Raw genomic sequence first — 13,743 nt, forward strand, 5'->3', positions numbered from 1 at the left:
GAAAGGAGTGATAGATTTAAAAAAATCATTTTATTTTATTATTTTTTTTTAAATTTTTTTTACATTTATTTATTTTTGAGAAACAGAGTGAGACAAAGTGCGAGCGGGGTGGGGGGGGGGGGGTGAGCGCAGAGAGAGAAGGAGACACAGAATCCGAAGCAGGCTCCAGGCCCCGAGCTGTCAGCACGGAGCCTGATGTGGGGCTCAAACTCACGAACTGTGAGATCATGAGCTGAGCCAAAGTCGGACGCTCAACCGACTGAGCCACCCAGGCGCCCCAGAAAAATCATTTTAGAGGCACCTTGGTGGCTCAGTCAGTTAAGTGTCTGACTCTTGATTTAGGCTCAGGTCATGATCTCACAGTTCATGCGTTCGAGTCCTGAGTTGGGCTCTGTGCTGCCAGTGTGAGGCCTGCTTGGGATTCTCTCTCCCCCTCTCTGCCCCTCCCCCCTCAAAATAAATAAAGCAACATTAAAAAAAAAATCATTTTATCCCATCATAGTAATGATTGATTCAGGCAAGGATCATAAATAGATAGGAATTAAAAGGCCCAAACTTGATAAGGAACAGGACTTTAGTTAATTTTATTTATTTTTAGTATTTAATTTTTTTTTTTTTTTTTTTTTTTTGAGGAACAGGATTTTAGATCAAAGTACCTCCCCACAGATTACTTACCAATTACAAAATAGAAAATAACTACCGTAGGGAAACCTGGTGGAGACCACTAAACCAAGTGATTGAAGTTAACGTCAATAATAATGAGATAAACTGACACGGTGTGGCTCTCGATGTGAGGGTACTGAGAAAGAAACAGCACTCAACAGCACTCGTGTGGTGTTCTTGCCAAAAATGTGTAAGTCGAATGATGAGGAAACATCAGACAAACCTAAACCGAGGGACATTCTACAAAACAAATGGCCAACACTCTTCCCAAAATGTCCATGTTATGAATGACTAAAAAGGCTGAGAAACTGTTTCGCATGAAAAGAGGACTAAAGAGACAATGAAGAAGAAATGCCTGCGTGATGATGAACTCGATCCTAGACCAGAGAAAAAATTTATACAAAAGACATCATTGGGATGATCAGTGAAATTTGAATGGAATCTGTATGTTAAATAAAGTACTGAATCAATGTTCAATTTTCTGGTTTTGATTATGTTCTCATTTCTGGTGATACAGGCCAGTATCCCTGTTTTTAGGAAACACACGCTGAAGTATTTATGAGGAAAGGGGCATTGTCTGTAAATTACTCTTAAATAGTTCAGAAAAAACAACAACAACAACAACAACGATGTCTTCTATATGGAAAGAAAAATTGTAATGTGATAAAATGTTGATAATTAGTGTCATTGGTGGATTACAGGATTTAGGCATACAGGAATTTTTTATACTATTCTTGGCATTTTTCTGTAAATTCGAAATGATTAAAAACCAAATTAAAAGACAAAACAAAACAAACCACCCTCCAATCCTATCGCCATAGGTGCTACGGATGAGATCTTCGATAAGCCATAAAATCTATCAGAAAGTAGCTATTAATACTATCACGGGATCATTCTTAAGTGGTAGAGAAACTTACTAAACACAGGAAGAGCTTTGTGCAAATGCAGAGCGGGAGGAGAGCCTGGGATCCCTCCCTTCTGGACCCCCAGGGTCCCCAAGCCCCCAAATGAAAGCGTAGGGGGTTGAGGAGACACGTCGCAGGAGTACCGGGTGGAGGCCAGAGGCGATTAAAGGCGTCAAATTGGGGACTCTCCACACCTGAGCGGGCGCCAACTAACCAGATCGAGCCCGTGGAAGTGAGGAAGTGGTGCGAGGCCTTCAGCCCCGGACTCTCCCACCCCCTGCCGGGCGACCTCTCCTCTCCCTGAAGGTGGACCTGAAACTCCAGCACCTCGACCTCTGGGCCAGCCTCCATGGCCAGGTTCCGGGCTTGCTGGACTGGGACATGGGCAACGAGTCGTTCCTGGCCTTCACCACGGCGCACCTGCCCCTGGCCGAGCAGAACCGTGAGTGCGTGGGGGGCGGGAGGCGTGGGGGAGGGGCGTGGTGGGCGCCCGGGTGGGGTGTTCGCGGGGCTCCCGGCCCCTTGGCCCCCAGCCCACCCCCCACCTTCGGCCCCGCGGACTAGCTGGGCGCCCGAGTGCGGTTTCGGGATCCGCGCCCCCCCTCCCCCCACCGCGGCCGAGCGGGAGCCCCTCCGTGCCCCACCCCCCCGGGGCCATGGCGACGCTGGCCTCGACCCAGAGCCCCCAGGAAGTGGGTCCCGCCACAGCACACCGCCTGCCACCTCCACCCCCACCGTCCGCTGCGTCCCAGAACCTTCTAGGCCTCACCTCGGCCCTTTTCCCATGGTGCCTACCGCCATTTGGCGCGCCACGAACATTTTACTCGTTCTGTTTTTAAAATGTTACCGGTTTTGTTCGAGGCTGTACCCCCACCCCCACCCCCGTTAGTACATTGGCTGACACCTAGAGGTGCTCGATTTTTGCCGAACGGATGGTTGGCCGTTATGGTCTTTTAAAAAAATGATTTTTTTCTTTGGACCTCAAAGGCAGAGGCAAAGACGATCCCCTCCTACGGTCGTGGTATATTATTGCCATCTGGTCAGGCAAGGTCCTTGGATTAACCCCTTACCCCCACTTCAGTGCACCCACCTCCACCCCTACCCTGCCTTCCATCACCTCGCACACTCCCTTGTAACTACCCTAAGTGATTTAATGTCTTTAGATAGGTTTATCTTTGAAAACGATTTAACGTTATTTTATGTTTATAGATGACCTTCATTTACTTAATGCTCATTGCTTTTTTGTGCCTCCTCGCATTGTTTTTGAGAGCTACTCGGGTTGCTACGTGAAGGTCTGGTTCATTATTTCTGATGGCTGGGTGGTATTCTGTTATCTGCATATACTACCTTTTGCATGGACCTTGCTGATGGAGACCTGGATCGCCTCCAGCTCTCTGCCACCATAAGTAATGCTAAGGAATTCCTGTATCTTTGTTGATTAACAAATATTTATTGAGCACTTGTAATTTGCTAGGCAATGTTCTAGACACCCGTGGTACATAATGAACAGAACAGACAATATACATGGAGCCTACGTTCCACCGGGGGCAGACAATCCACATAAAAATATATCTATAGTATGAGGTGATAACTGAGATGGGGGAGAAAGGATACAGTAAGAGGGCTCAGGAATGTGGGGAGGTGGTGACAGCCACGGTTTTAAATAGGGTCGTCAGGTGGGGCTTCCTTGGGAACATAACCTTGGAGCAGAGAGTTGAAGGGTATTTAGAGGAAAAATTTCCCAGGCAGAAGAAATAGCCAGGGCGAAAGTCCTAAGGAAGGAATATGTCTGGAGTGTTGGAGGCGCAGGAAAGAGGCCAGTGAAGCTGGATGAAAGGAAATACGGAGGGAAGTTCAGAGCATGTGGAGCAGAGATCAGGACAAGCCCATCTTCCACTCTAAGGACTTTGGGGTTGACTTTGAGGTTGAAAGGTTTTGAGCAGTGGAGTGCCATGATTCAGGCTTCCCAAGTGTGTGACCCATGTAGTTGCTTCCTCTGCTGGAGGAATAGTTTCTATCTATTATAGGATATATAGGAGGAGAATTTCTGTAGGATATATAGGAGGATAATTTCTAACTTGAGATAATTTTCATTTTAGAACAAGGAACCCCTCATTTTCACTTTGCACTGGGCTCTGCAAATTAGGTAACCCAATCCTGCTTGATCTATACTTTGAAAAGATCGCTTTGGCTGCTGTGTTGAGGGTACGTTGTAAACGTAGAAGAAGCCAGCAGACTAGAAGGCCACTACTGTAATCCAGACCAGAGATGGTGGTAGGCTGGACCCTTAGGGTGGTGGCAGAGAAGGCAGAACCTGCTGGGTTGGCTGATGGATCGGATGTGGAGTGTATGAAGGAGAGAGGATGACTCCTCCAAAGTTTTTGGCTGATCCGGTGAAAGGATGGAGTACTGAGATGGGGGAAGCTTCTGGTCGGACAGAGAGAAAGATCAGGAATTCTGTTCGGGACCTGCTGAGTTTGAGGATACTTTTTAGATTTCCAAGCAAAAATGTTGAGTGAGCAGGTAGATGTGTAAGCCTGGAGTACTGGAGAGAGGTTTATTTTGAGAGTCTTTGGTATGTGGGTGGCGTTTAAAGGATGAGAAGCGAGAAGAGAGAGAAGGACCAAACATGAGCCCTGGGGACATTCCATTGTAAAGATACCGGAGAGAAGAGAGATAACCAGCCCAAACTAAGGAAAGGACCATTGAGAATCAAAACCAAGAAACCGTGGTTTCCTGGAAACAAGTGAAAAAAGTGTGTCATGGAAGGACTGGTCAGATGAGAGGACTACCCCTGTGAGGTCAGGTGGGAGGTACACGGACAATTTGGTTTAGCAAAGCAGACATCATTGGTGACCATGATGATGGTGGGGCGGTGGAGACGAAAGCCTGATTGGCAAGGGCTTAAGGGTGGAAGGAGGGGAAGTGGGGTCCGAAAGAATAGGTAGTTCTTTTGAGGAGTTCTTCCTCAAAAGAAAGCAAAAACATAGGGCAGTGGCCTGGCACAGAAAACCAGGGCAAAAGATCTTTTCAATAAGATGAGAGAATTAACATCATATTTGAATGCTAATAAGAATGATCCACTAGTAAATACACACACACACAAATAACAGGAAATAGAGGAGTGGTTGGTTGGAACATTATCCCTGAGAAGGCTCAAGAGCATCTGTGCCAGGGAGGGAGGGAGGGAAACAGAGCCACTATGCTCTGATCTCCCTGAGATCACCAACCTGTTGATGTCACCCTTTTTTTTTCTGCTCTCGAGCCCTGGGTGTTTTTCCTTCTTTAACCAACCTGTAATCCCGTGGTCAAACATGCTCTCCATCGATTCCTTTGACCCTCTCTGGCTTTGGAGCACTCGCTTGGCCAAACCACCACCCTGATTAAATCCAGCTCTACCAAAGAGTACTCCAAAGCCATAGACCAACGGATTGGTGATATCATGGTATCCAAGGATAGTTGGAGTGGGGAGAGTTAGCTGGAAAGATAGGTGAAGTATGTTTTTTTTAATTTGTTTATTAAATCGGGGCACCTGGGTGGCTCAGTCTGTGAAGCGTCCGATTTTTTATTTTGCCTCGGGTCATGATCTCACAGTTTGTGAGTTCAAGCCCTGCATGAGCTCGGTGCTGACAGTGCAGAGCCTGCTTGGGATTCTCTCACTCTCCTCTCTCTCTCTCCCCCTACCCCACTTTCTCTCTCTCTCTCTCTCTCTCTCTCTCTCTCTCAAATAAATAAACTTAAGATTTTTAATTTGTTTGTGAAATCAGTTAATCAATGTCTACACCCAACTGATCGTACCAGAGAAGATTAGCATATAAGTTCCCCTACTGACTTGAATAGACACACGCAGGAGTAGACCTTGGTGTCTTGAATCAGCCCTTCACTGTGATAGCACCAGCTGCTGTTCAGATCTCGAGTCTGAGAAAGGATTCTCTTCTAGTTCCCTGCATCTTTGCCAACACTTGGGATTATCTGTTTTCATACTTGTCAGTATGATGTAAAGTGTTATCTCATTATTTTATTGTGTTCTTGTTACTAGTAAGGCCAAGAACATCTTGTTAGTAATTCAGGTATCCCTTCCTTATGAATACTGATTCATATCTTTTGCCCACTTATAGGTTTGTGTTAGCTTCTGCAAGTCAGTAAGTGAAAGATTGGTAGAGAGCTGAGAACTTCAGGAGTTGAAATGTTCTTTTCTGGCTTTTTTTGTTGTCTATTGATTTTTTTGTTGTTCGTGGTTTTACTCTGCAGAACATTTTAATTTTTATGTATTATATTTACATAAAATGTATAGATTAATTTGAGGGTAATTGGTATCTTTTAATACGTATTATGTCTTCATTTATTCAAGGCTTTCATGTCCTTAAATAGTGACTGCATCTTCTTCCCATGAAGGTCTAGTTCGTTCTTTGATGGGTTAACTCCTGATTACTTTATACTTTTGGTTGCTACTGCAAACAGTACCTTTTTTAAAAAACTTAATTTATTTTTTAAATTTACATCCAAGTTAGTTAGCATGTAGTGCAACGATGATTTCAGGAGGAGATTCCTTAGTGCCCCTACCCATTTAGCCCATCTCCCCTCCCACAACACCTCCAGTAACTCTCTGTTCTCCATATTTAAGAATCTCTTATGTTTTGTCCCCTTCCCTGTTTTTATATTATTTTTGCTTCCCTTCCCTTATGTTCATCTGTTTTGTCTCTTAAAGTCCTCATATGAGTAAAGTCATATGATATTTGTCTTTCTCTGACTAATTTCGCTTAGCATAATACCCTCTAGTTCCATCCATGTGGTTGCAAATGGCAAGAATTCATTCTTTTTGATTTCTGAGTAATACTCCATTGTGTGTATGTATGTGTGTGTGTGTGTGTGTGTGTGTGTGTGTGTGTGTATATATATATATATATATATATATATACACACCACGTTTTTATCCATTCATCCATTGATGGACATTTGGGCTCTTTCCATACTTTGGCTATTGATAGTGTTGCTATAAACATTGGGGTGCATGTGTCCCTTCAAAACAGCACACCTGTATCCCTTGGATAAATGCTTAGTAGTGCAATTTCTGGGTCTTGGATAGTTCTATTTTTAATTTTTTGAGGAACCTCCATACTGTTTTCCAGGGTGGCTGCACCAGCTTGCATTCCCACCACCAGTGCAAAAGAGATCCTCTTTCTCCGCGTCCTCGCCAACATCTGTTGTTGCCTGAGTTGTTCATGTGAGACATTCTGACAGGTGTGAGGTGGTATCTCATTGTGGTTTCGATTTGTATTTCCCTGATGATGAGTGATATTGAGCATTTTTTTCACGTGTCGGTTGGCCATCTGGATGTCTTCTTTGGAGAAGTGTCTATTCATGTCTTTTGCCCATTTCTTCACTGGATGATTTGTTTTTTAGGTGTTGAGTTTGATAAGTTCTTTACAGATTTAGGATACTAACCCTTTATCTGATATGTCGTTTGCAAATACCTTCTCCCATTCTATCGGTTACCTTTTAGTTTTGCTGATGGTTTCCTTAGCTGTGCAGAAGCTTTTTATTTTGATGAGGTCCCAATATTCATTTTTGCTTTTGTTTCCCTTGCCTCTGGAGATGGGTTGAGCAAGAAGCTGCTGTGGCCAAGGCCAAAGAGGTTTTTGCCTGCTTTCTCCTCGAGGATTTTGATGGCTTCCTCTCTTACATTTAGGTCTTTCATCCATTTTGAGTTTGTTTTTGTGTATGGTGTAAGAAAGTGGTCCAGGTTCATTTCTCTGCATGTCGCTGTCCAGTTTTCCCAGCACCACTTGCTGAAGAGACTGTCTTTATTCCGCTGGATATTCTTTCCTGCTTTGTCAAAGATCAGTTGGCCATACGTTTGTGGGTCCATTTCTGGGTTCTCTATTCCATTGATCTGAGTGTCTGTTTTTGTGCTAGTACCATACTGTCTTGATGATCACAGCTTCGTAATACAGCTTGAAGTCTGGGATTGTGATGCTTCCTGCTTTGGTTTTCTTTTTCAAGATTGCTTTGACTATTTGGGGTCTTTTCTGGTCCCATACAAATTTTAGGATTGTTTGCTCTAGTTCTGTGAAGAATGCTGGTGTTATTTTGATAGGTATTGCATTCAATGTATAGATTGCTGTGGGTAGTATTGACATTTTAACAATATTTGTTCTTCCTATCCAGGAGTATGGGATATTTTTTCTTTGTGTGCGTGTGTGTGTGTGTGTGTGTCTTCTTCCATTTCTTTCATAAGCTTTCTATAGTTTTCAGTGTACAAACAGTACCTTCTTTAAAAAAAATTTTTTATATGGGAATGCAAGCTGGTGCAGCCACTCTAGAAAACAGTATGGAGGTTCCTCAAAAAACTAAAAATAGAACTACTCTACGACCCAGCAATGGCACTAGTAAGTATTTATCCAAGGGATACAGGTGTGCTGTTTCGAAGGGACATATGCACCCCAATGTTTATAGCAGCACTATCAACAATAGCCAAATGTCCATCAATAGATGAAAGGATAAAGAAGATGTGGTGTGTGTGTATATATATATATATACACACACACATACATACACACACACAATGGAGTATTACTCAGCAATCAAAAAGAATGAAATCTTGCCATTTGCAACTACCTGGATGGAACTGCTGGAGGGTATTACGCTAAGTGAAATTAGTCAGGGAAAGACAAATATCATGACTTTACTCATATGAGGACTTTAAGAGACAAAACAGATGAACATAAGGGAAGGGAAGCAAAAATAATATAAAAACAGGGAGGGGGACAAAACATAAGAGATTCTTAAATACGGAGAACAGAGGGTTGCTGGAGGGGGTGTGGGAGGGGGGATGGGCTAAAAGGGTAAGGGGCACTAAGGAATCTGCTCCTGAAATCATTGTTGCACTATATGCTAACTAATTTGGATGTAAATATAAAAATAAATAAATTAAATTTAATTAAAACAATTTTTTTTATTTTTTCCAGTTTCTTCATGCAGCTATGGAGGAACAGCGATTAGTATTTGTTCTTATATCCAGCAAACTTTCTAGGCTCTTGTCGGTTCTGATAATTTGTCTATTGATTTTGTATGGTTTCTGTCTTAACATTTTCTTCTATAAATAATGCTAGTTTTGCCTTTTTCTTTCTGACTTTATATCTGTTTCTTTCTGACTTTACATCTCTTTCTACTTTTTCCTCTTTTCAATACTATGTTGGACATTATTATTAATGTAATGGGCATTCTTTCTAATTACTGAGCTCTCTAATAAATATATCATCATTTTCCAGACAAAAACCTAGATTCAGCTGCAGTATGATGACACCCAAGGAGTCCTTTTGGAGGGGGGCGGGTGAGGTGGAAATAGTTGCCACTAACCCCCAAGGAGCCAGCATAGGGCCAAGCAGATAGCTCTAATATACACTCGATTTACTCTTTTTCTTTCTTTTTTTTTTAACTGTTCCTTTTTATTTTTTAGTATTTCATGGTACAGAGGGACCACAGTTTGTTTACAGTTCACCCACTGGAGGACATCTGGGTCACTTCTGGTTTTTGGCTAATACGATTAAAGCTGCTCTGAACATTATCATGCAGATATTTTTTTAATTTTCACAAATGATTTTATAATTTTTTAAATATAATTTATTGTCAAATTGGCGAACATACAGTGTGTAAAGTGTGCTCTTGGTTTTGGGTGTAGATTCCCCTGGTTTTTCACTTACATACAACACCCAGTGCTCATCCCAACAAGCGCCCCCCTCAATGCCCATCACCCATTTTCCCGTCTCCCCCAGCCCCCCATCAACCCTCAGATTGTTCTCTGTATTTAAGAGTCGCTTGTGGTTTGCCTCCCTCCATTTATAACTATTTTTCCCCCTCCCCTCCCCCATGGTCTTCCGTTAAGTTTCTCCGGATCCACATATGAGTGAAAACATATGATTTACTCTTAGCCCACCACGTAATCATTCATCCAGTTAAGCTGAGCTCCTCCAGGTTAAGCTGAGCTCCTCCCATGTGCCAGGCAGTGAAAAAGACAGTCCTGGTGATTGGCTCTAAGCAAAGTAATTAGGATAAAATGTGTGTTAGGGAAGTGTTTGGACAGGCAGAGAAGGCCTGCTTTAGAAAGATGTTTCAACAGAGACATGATGAGTGAATAGCAATTAACTAGGGCAGCGGGAAGAGAGAAGAGTGTATCTGGCAAAGACACAATAGTTTGTGGGGAGGCCCGGGATCTAGACTGTGGTCTGTTGGAGACCTGGAGAGCCTGGGAGGAATGACCCAACACTGATGAGGAGCCAGGGCCTTGCAGACTGTCCCAGTAAACTTCAGTTTGGCCCAAGGGTCATAGAAAGCCATCAAAAGTGTTTAAGCAGAAAGGTGACGGGATTGCATTAATATTTTAGGAAGATGCTCCAGCTGCAGGGGGACTAAGTTGGAGAAAAGCAGATAAACAGACCATTCGGGTTATGGCTGGACTTGGGGATTGACTGGGTGTGGCTGGATGGGAAAGAGAAGGCAAGAACACTTCCGCGTTCCTGACCCAAGCCACTTCGGTTAGATGGTGGTGCCACTTGCGGAGACGAATACAGGAGCGAGAGCAGGAAGGTGGAGTTTAGTTGCAGGAATGTGGAGTCTGAAGTACCTGCGGGTTATGCAAGGAAAGATCTCCAAGGCCCAGTGGTACTTACGGGCAAGCAGAGGAGTCTGGGCTGGAGGTACGGATTTGGAAGCCCTACGTTGATAGATAGTGGCTGAGGCCACAGGCATTCATGAATTGGCTCCGGGACAGTGTATGTGGCACGAGGTCAGAGAAGTCGAATATGGTGTCATAACGCCCCAGGGAGGGCCCACAGCCACGTGGTCCAGGACCCTGGGGCCACAGCGGGAATACTAGGACATTTTGACCCTCTTCTTTCTTTTTGCCAGTTGCCAGGTATAGACTTCGAATAGTTGAACCACCAAGAGTACCTGTGGGAAAAACGCCCAACTCTGATAAAGATGGTGAGTAGGGGGTAGTGGGTTCTCTGGCATGGTCACGCGGCCTGGGCCGGACCCCAAAGCCAGTGAGCTGTGGCGCACAGTCTCCTTTTTCTCTGCACAGGCCCAGCTCTTGAGCCCAACCTGTGGATGTGGGTAAACCCCAACATCGTGTATCCCCCCGGAAAGCTGGAGGTCCCAGAACCTCATAAGGGAGAGGATCTCCCAGGCACACTCCCCTCCCCTCAGCCAGCCCCCAAAGAGGAAGACTTTGCCAGCTGCTCAGAGGCCACGGCGGTGGAGTCACTGCCACCATCCTCGCCCTCCAGCGAGCAGTCTCCCCCTCAGAAGCGGTTTGCCTCTTCCCCCAGCACCTGGGAGGTAGGAGTTTCTGGGGTCCTGGGCTGGACTTGGGCTGTAGGCAGGGAGGGTGCAGGGATGATGCGATCAGAGAGGGATCCTTAGGGACCACCGAGGGTTAACGGGTTCAGAAATAGGCTGTGCCCTTGGGTTGGGGAGAAGCCCCGAGGAGGGCCCCCTACCACTCCCCCTCCCTGCCACTGCACCCCTGGAGTAGAGGCGGTGGGGTTAGGACCAGTTCCTACTCTGTGCTCCTCTAGCTCACAGAAGAGGAGGAGGCTGAGGACCAGGATGACAGCTCCTCTGTGGCTCTCCCGTCCCCTCACAAAAGGGCCCCCCTCCAAAGTCGGAGGTTTCGGCAAGCCAGCAGCCAAGAGGGGAGGCTCTGGTCCCGGCCCCCTCTCAATTACTTCCACCTCATTGCACTGGCATTAAGAAACAGTGCCCCCTGTGGCCTCAACGTGCAACAGATCTACAGTTTCACTCGGTACGTGCCCCGGGGCGGGGGGGGCCCTGTAAGGACGGGACGGGAGGGGGTCAGGGCCCTCGGACTGACACCTTCCAAGCTGCCCCTGGCCCTGGGCTGCTGCCTCAGTTCCCCCATCTGGGTCTGAAAGGATAAGTGTGTTCCCAGGCCTCCTTCCCCAGACACTGGTACTGCGCTGTCCCCAGGTGGGTGTCCACGTACCCTGCGTTAGGGAAGACCTCCACCTCCACCCCCTTTCACGTCTAGAAAACCCTAACCGTTTTACGTCTTAGTCCCTTAAAACGTAAATTCGCCTGGGTCAGAAATTCTCCCATCCTCCCTGTCAAGATGATCCAGTAGAAAATCTGGTTCTGCCAGCGGTTTCTCACATGCTTTCCCTTTGGCTAGACTGCCTGGCACAGGTCCCCGCACGCCCAGGGGAGCAGGGGGGCACCCGGCTGAGAAGGGATGTGCGTTTAGCTTCGACAGTCGCCTACACGTGAGCGTGAGGGGTTTCTCAGACCCTTTCCCTCTAGCAGGAGAGTCTCAGAATATTAATCCACAAGCGGCATCCTTCCTTGACCAGGATTCCTCTTACAGGCATGGGTTGGCCTGATTCTGGTCCGTTCACGTCACAAGTCACAGTCATGAGCCCTCAGAGGGAAGCAGGACAAAATGAGTCTCGGAACGGGAGCAGTAAACTGGGTTTAAAAGACGAGGGTTTGCGGGGTGCCTCGGGTGGCTCAGTCAGTTGAGCGTCTGGCTCTTGATTTCGGCTCAGGTCGTGATCCCGGGGGCTTGGGGGTCAAGCCCCACGTTGGGCTCCATGCTCAGCATGGAACCTGCTCGGGATTCTCTCTCTCCCTCTGCCCCTGTCCCCTGCTCGCTCTCTCGCCCTCTCTAGAATTAAAAAAAAAAAATGAGGGTTGGCACAAGCAACACACCGGGTCGGGCTTTGCCGCGTGCTCCGTCAGCAGAGAGCTGTTCCAGGCCACCGTCCACCTTGACAGAGGGGCCGAGGCTCCTGGCGCCTGGGGGACAGCCGTCTCGAGACGGGGCGTCTCCCGAAGACAGCGTATCTTTCCTCACCGTTCCCCCCTGTCCGCAGACAGCATTTCCCCTTTTTCCGGACGGCCCCGGAAGGCTGGAAGAATACCGTCCGTCACAATCTCTGTTTCCGAGACAGCTTTGAGAAAGTGCCGGCCAGCGTGCAGGGTGGCGCGGGCACACGGCCCCGCTCCTGCCTCTGGAAGTTAACTGAGGAGGGACGCCGCCGCTTTGCAGAGGAGGCCCGCGCCTTGGCCTCCAGTCGGCTGGAGAGCATCCAGCGGTGCATGAGCCAGCCAGGTGTGAGGCCCTGGCACGCGTGGGGCCGAGGGGCACCCCCCCCCCACCATCCTGACGCGAGGGGAAGGAGACCGGGTCCCACCGTGGGGGGCGGGGGACACCTTCTGTAGGAAGGGGAGGGGATAGCGGTGGTCCGAGACCCTGGGCCTGCCCCGGGTGGGACCCCAGCCACCCAGGCATGTACTTGAGGTCCAGGGGGTTGACGGAGGAACAGCTGAGGTGCAGCTGGCCTCACGGCCCGGCAGCCTAGGGAAAGGGTGGCGGCGCAGCGAGACACGCACGGTATGAGCGGCGACGTGCAGAGGTTTCATTTCTTTTTCCGGAGACCGGGTGGCATTTGGGCCTTGAGGGGAAAAATAGGTCCTCTGCCGCGAGGTGGGCCAGGCTGAGGGAACGGCAGCCGCAAAGGGCAGGTAGATTCTGTTGACTCTCTTCTTTTCTTACAGATGTGATGCCCTTCCTCTTTGACCTTTAAATCCAAGAAGCAGGAGTCAGCCCATCCCTTATTAAAGTTACCTGCAGCAGCCTGGTGGTGTGTGTGTGGTCTCTGAGGGTGGGGACGGGGTGGGGGTGGAGGTGGAGGTCAGCTCTCGGGCTGGAAATGGGATGCCGTTCGAGCTGACGGATGCTCCAGAGGCAATAGGGCAGGTGCCTGGCGCGCCGCCGAGGGAGCCCATACACTTCTTTCCTCAAAGGAAGAAAACACTCAGCCCCGTTCAGGAGCCTGGAGCAAATCCCATTTTTCTGGATTATGAGGATAGTCTCGGGAGATGCTAGCTCGTAGGGGCCAGCCCTGCCAAAGGCCCAAAGCAGCACGACCCGCACACAGAGGGGATGTAATCAACTGGGGACAGTGGAGAGAAGCAGAAGGAAGCACATCACTTGTAGGGCTGTTGAAGGAAAGGCAAACCCTCCTAGGAGGCCAAGAAGGAGCAGTGAGAAGGGCGAGAGGAAAGACTTTTGGAAAAGGATGGTCAGGCTCAAGCCTCATCCCCCACCCCCATTTAATCGTTTTGAGCGTGGGAGGGGTGGCAGTGAGGGGTG

The 13,743-nt window shown here is 47.6% G+C and overlaps 1 protein-coding gene across 6 annotated transcripts; it reads left to right on the plus strand.

Moving 5' to 3' along the window:
* The first annotated feature begins 1,529 nt into the window (after positions 1 to 1,529).
* Positions 1,530 to 13,225, plus strand: FOXR1 (forkhead box R1). 6 transcript variants are annotated; one of them, XM_042958275.1, is made up of 6 exons: positions 1,530 to 2,010; positions 10,476 to 10,550; positions 10,651 to 10,907; positions 11,147 to 11,373; positions 12,461 to 12,699; positions 13,146 to 13,225. In XM_042958275.1, exons 1-6 carry the CDS (start codon positions 1,950 to 1,952, stop codon positions 13,172 to 13,174), a joined length of 888 nt encoding a protein of 295 aa, XP_042814209.1. In that variant the 5' UTR covers positions 1,530 to 1,949; the 3' UTR covers positions 13,175 to 13,225. The 6 variants fall into 6 exon arrangements, with proteins under 6 accessions (XP_042814209.1, XP_042814211.1, XP_042814207.1 ...); XM_042958277.1 differs by lacking the exon at positions 1,530 to 2,010 and adding an exon at positions 2,286 to 2,355; XM_042958273.1 differs by lacking the exon at positions 1,530 to 2,010 and adding an exon at positions 2,452 to 2,617.
* The last annotated feature ends 518 nt before the right edge of the window (positions 13,226 to 13,743 follow it).

Source organism: Panthera tigris, chromosome D1 (assembly GCF_018350195.1).
Source record: "Panthera tigris isolate Pti1 chromosome D1, P.tigris_Pti1_mat1.1, whole genome shotgun sequence".
NCBI lineage: Eukaryota > Metazoa > Chordata > Mammalia > Carnivora > Felidae > Panthera > Panthera tigris.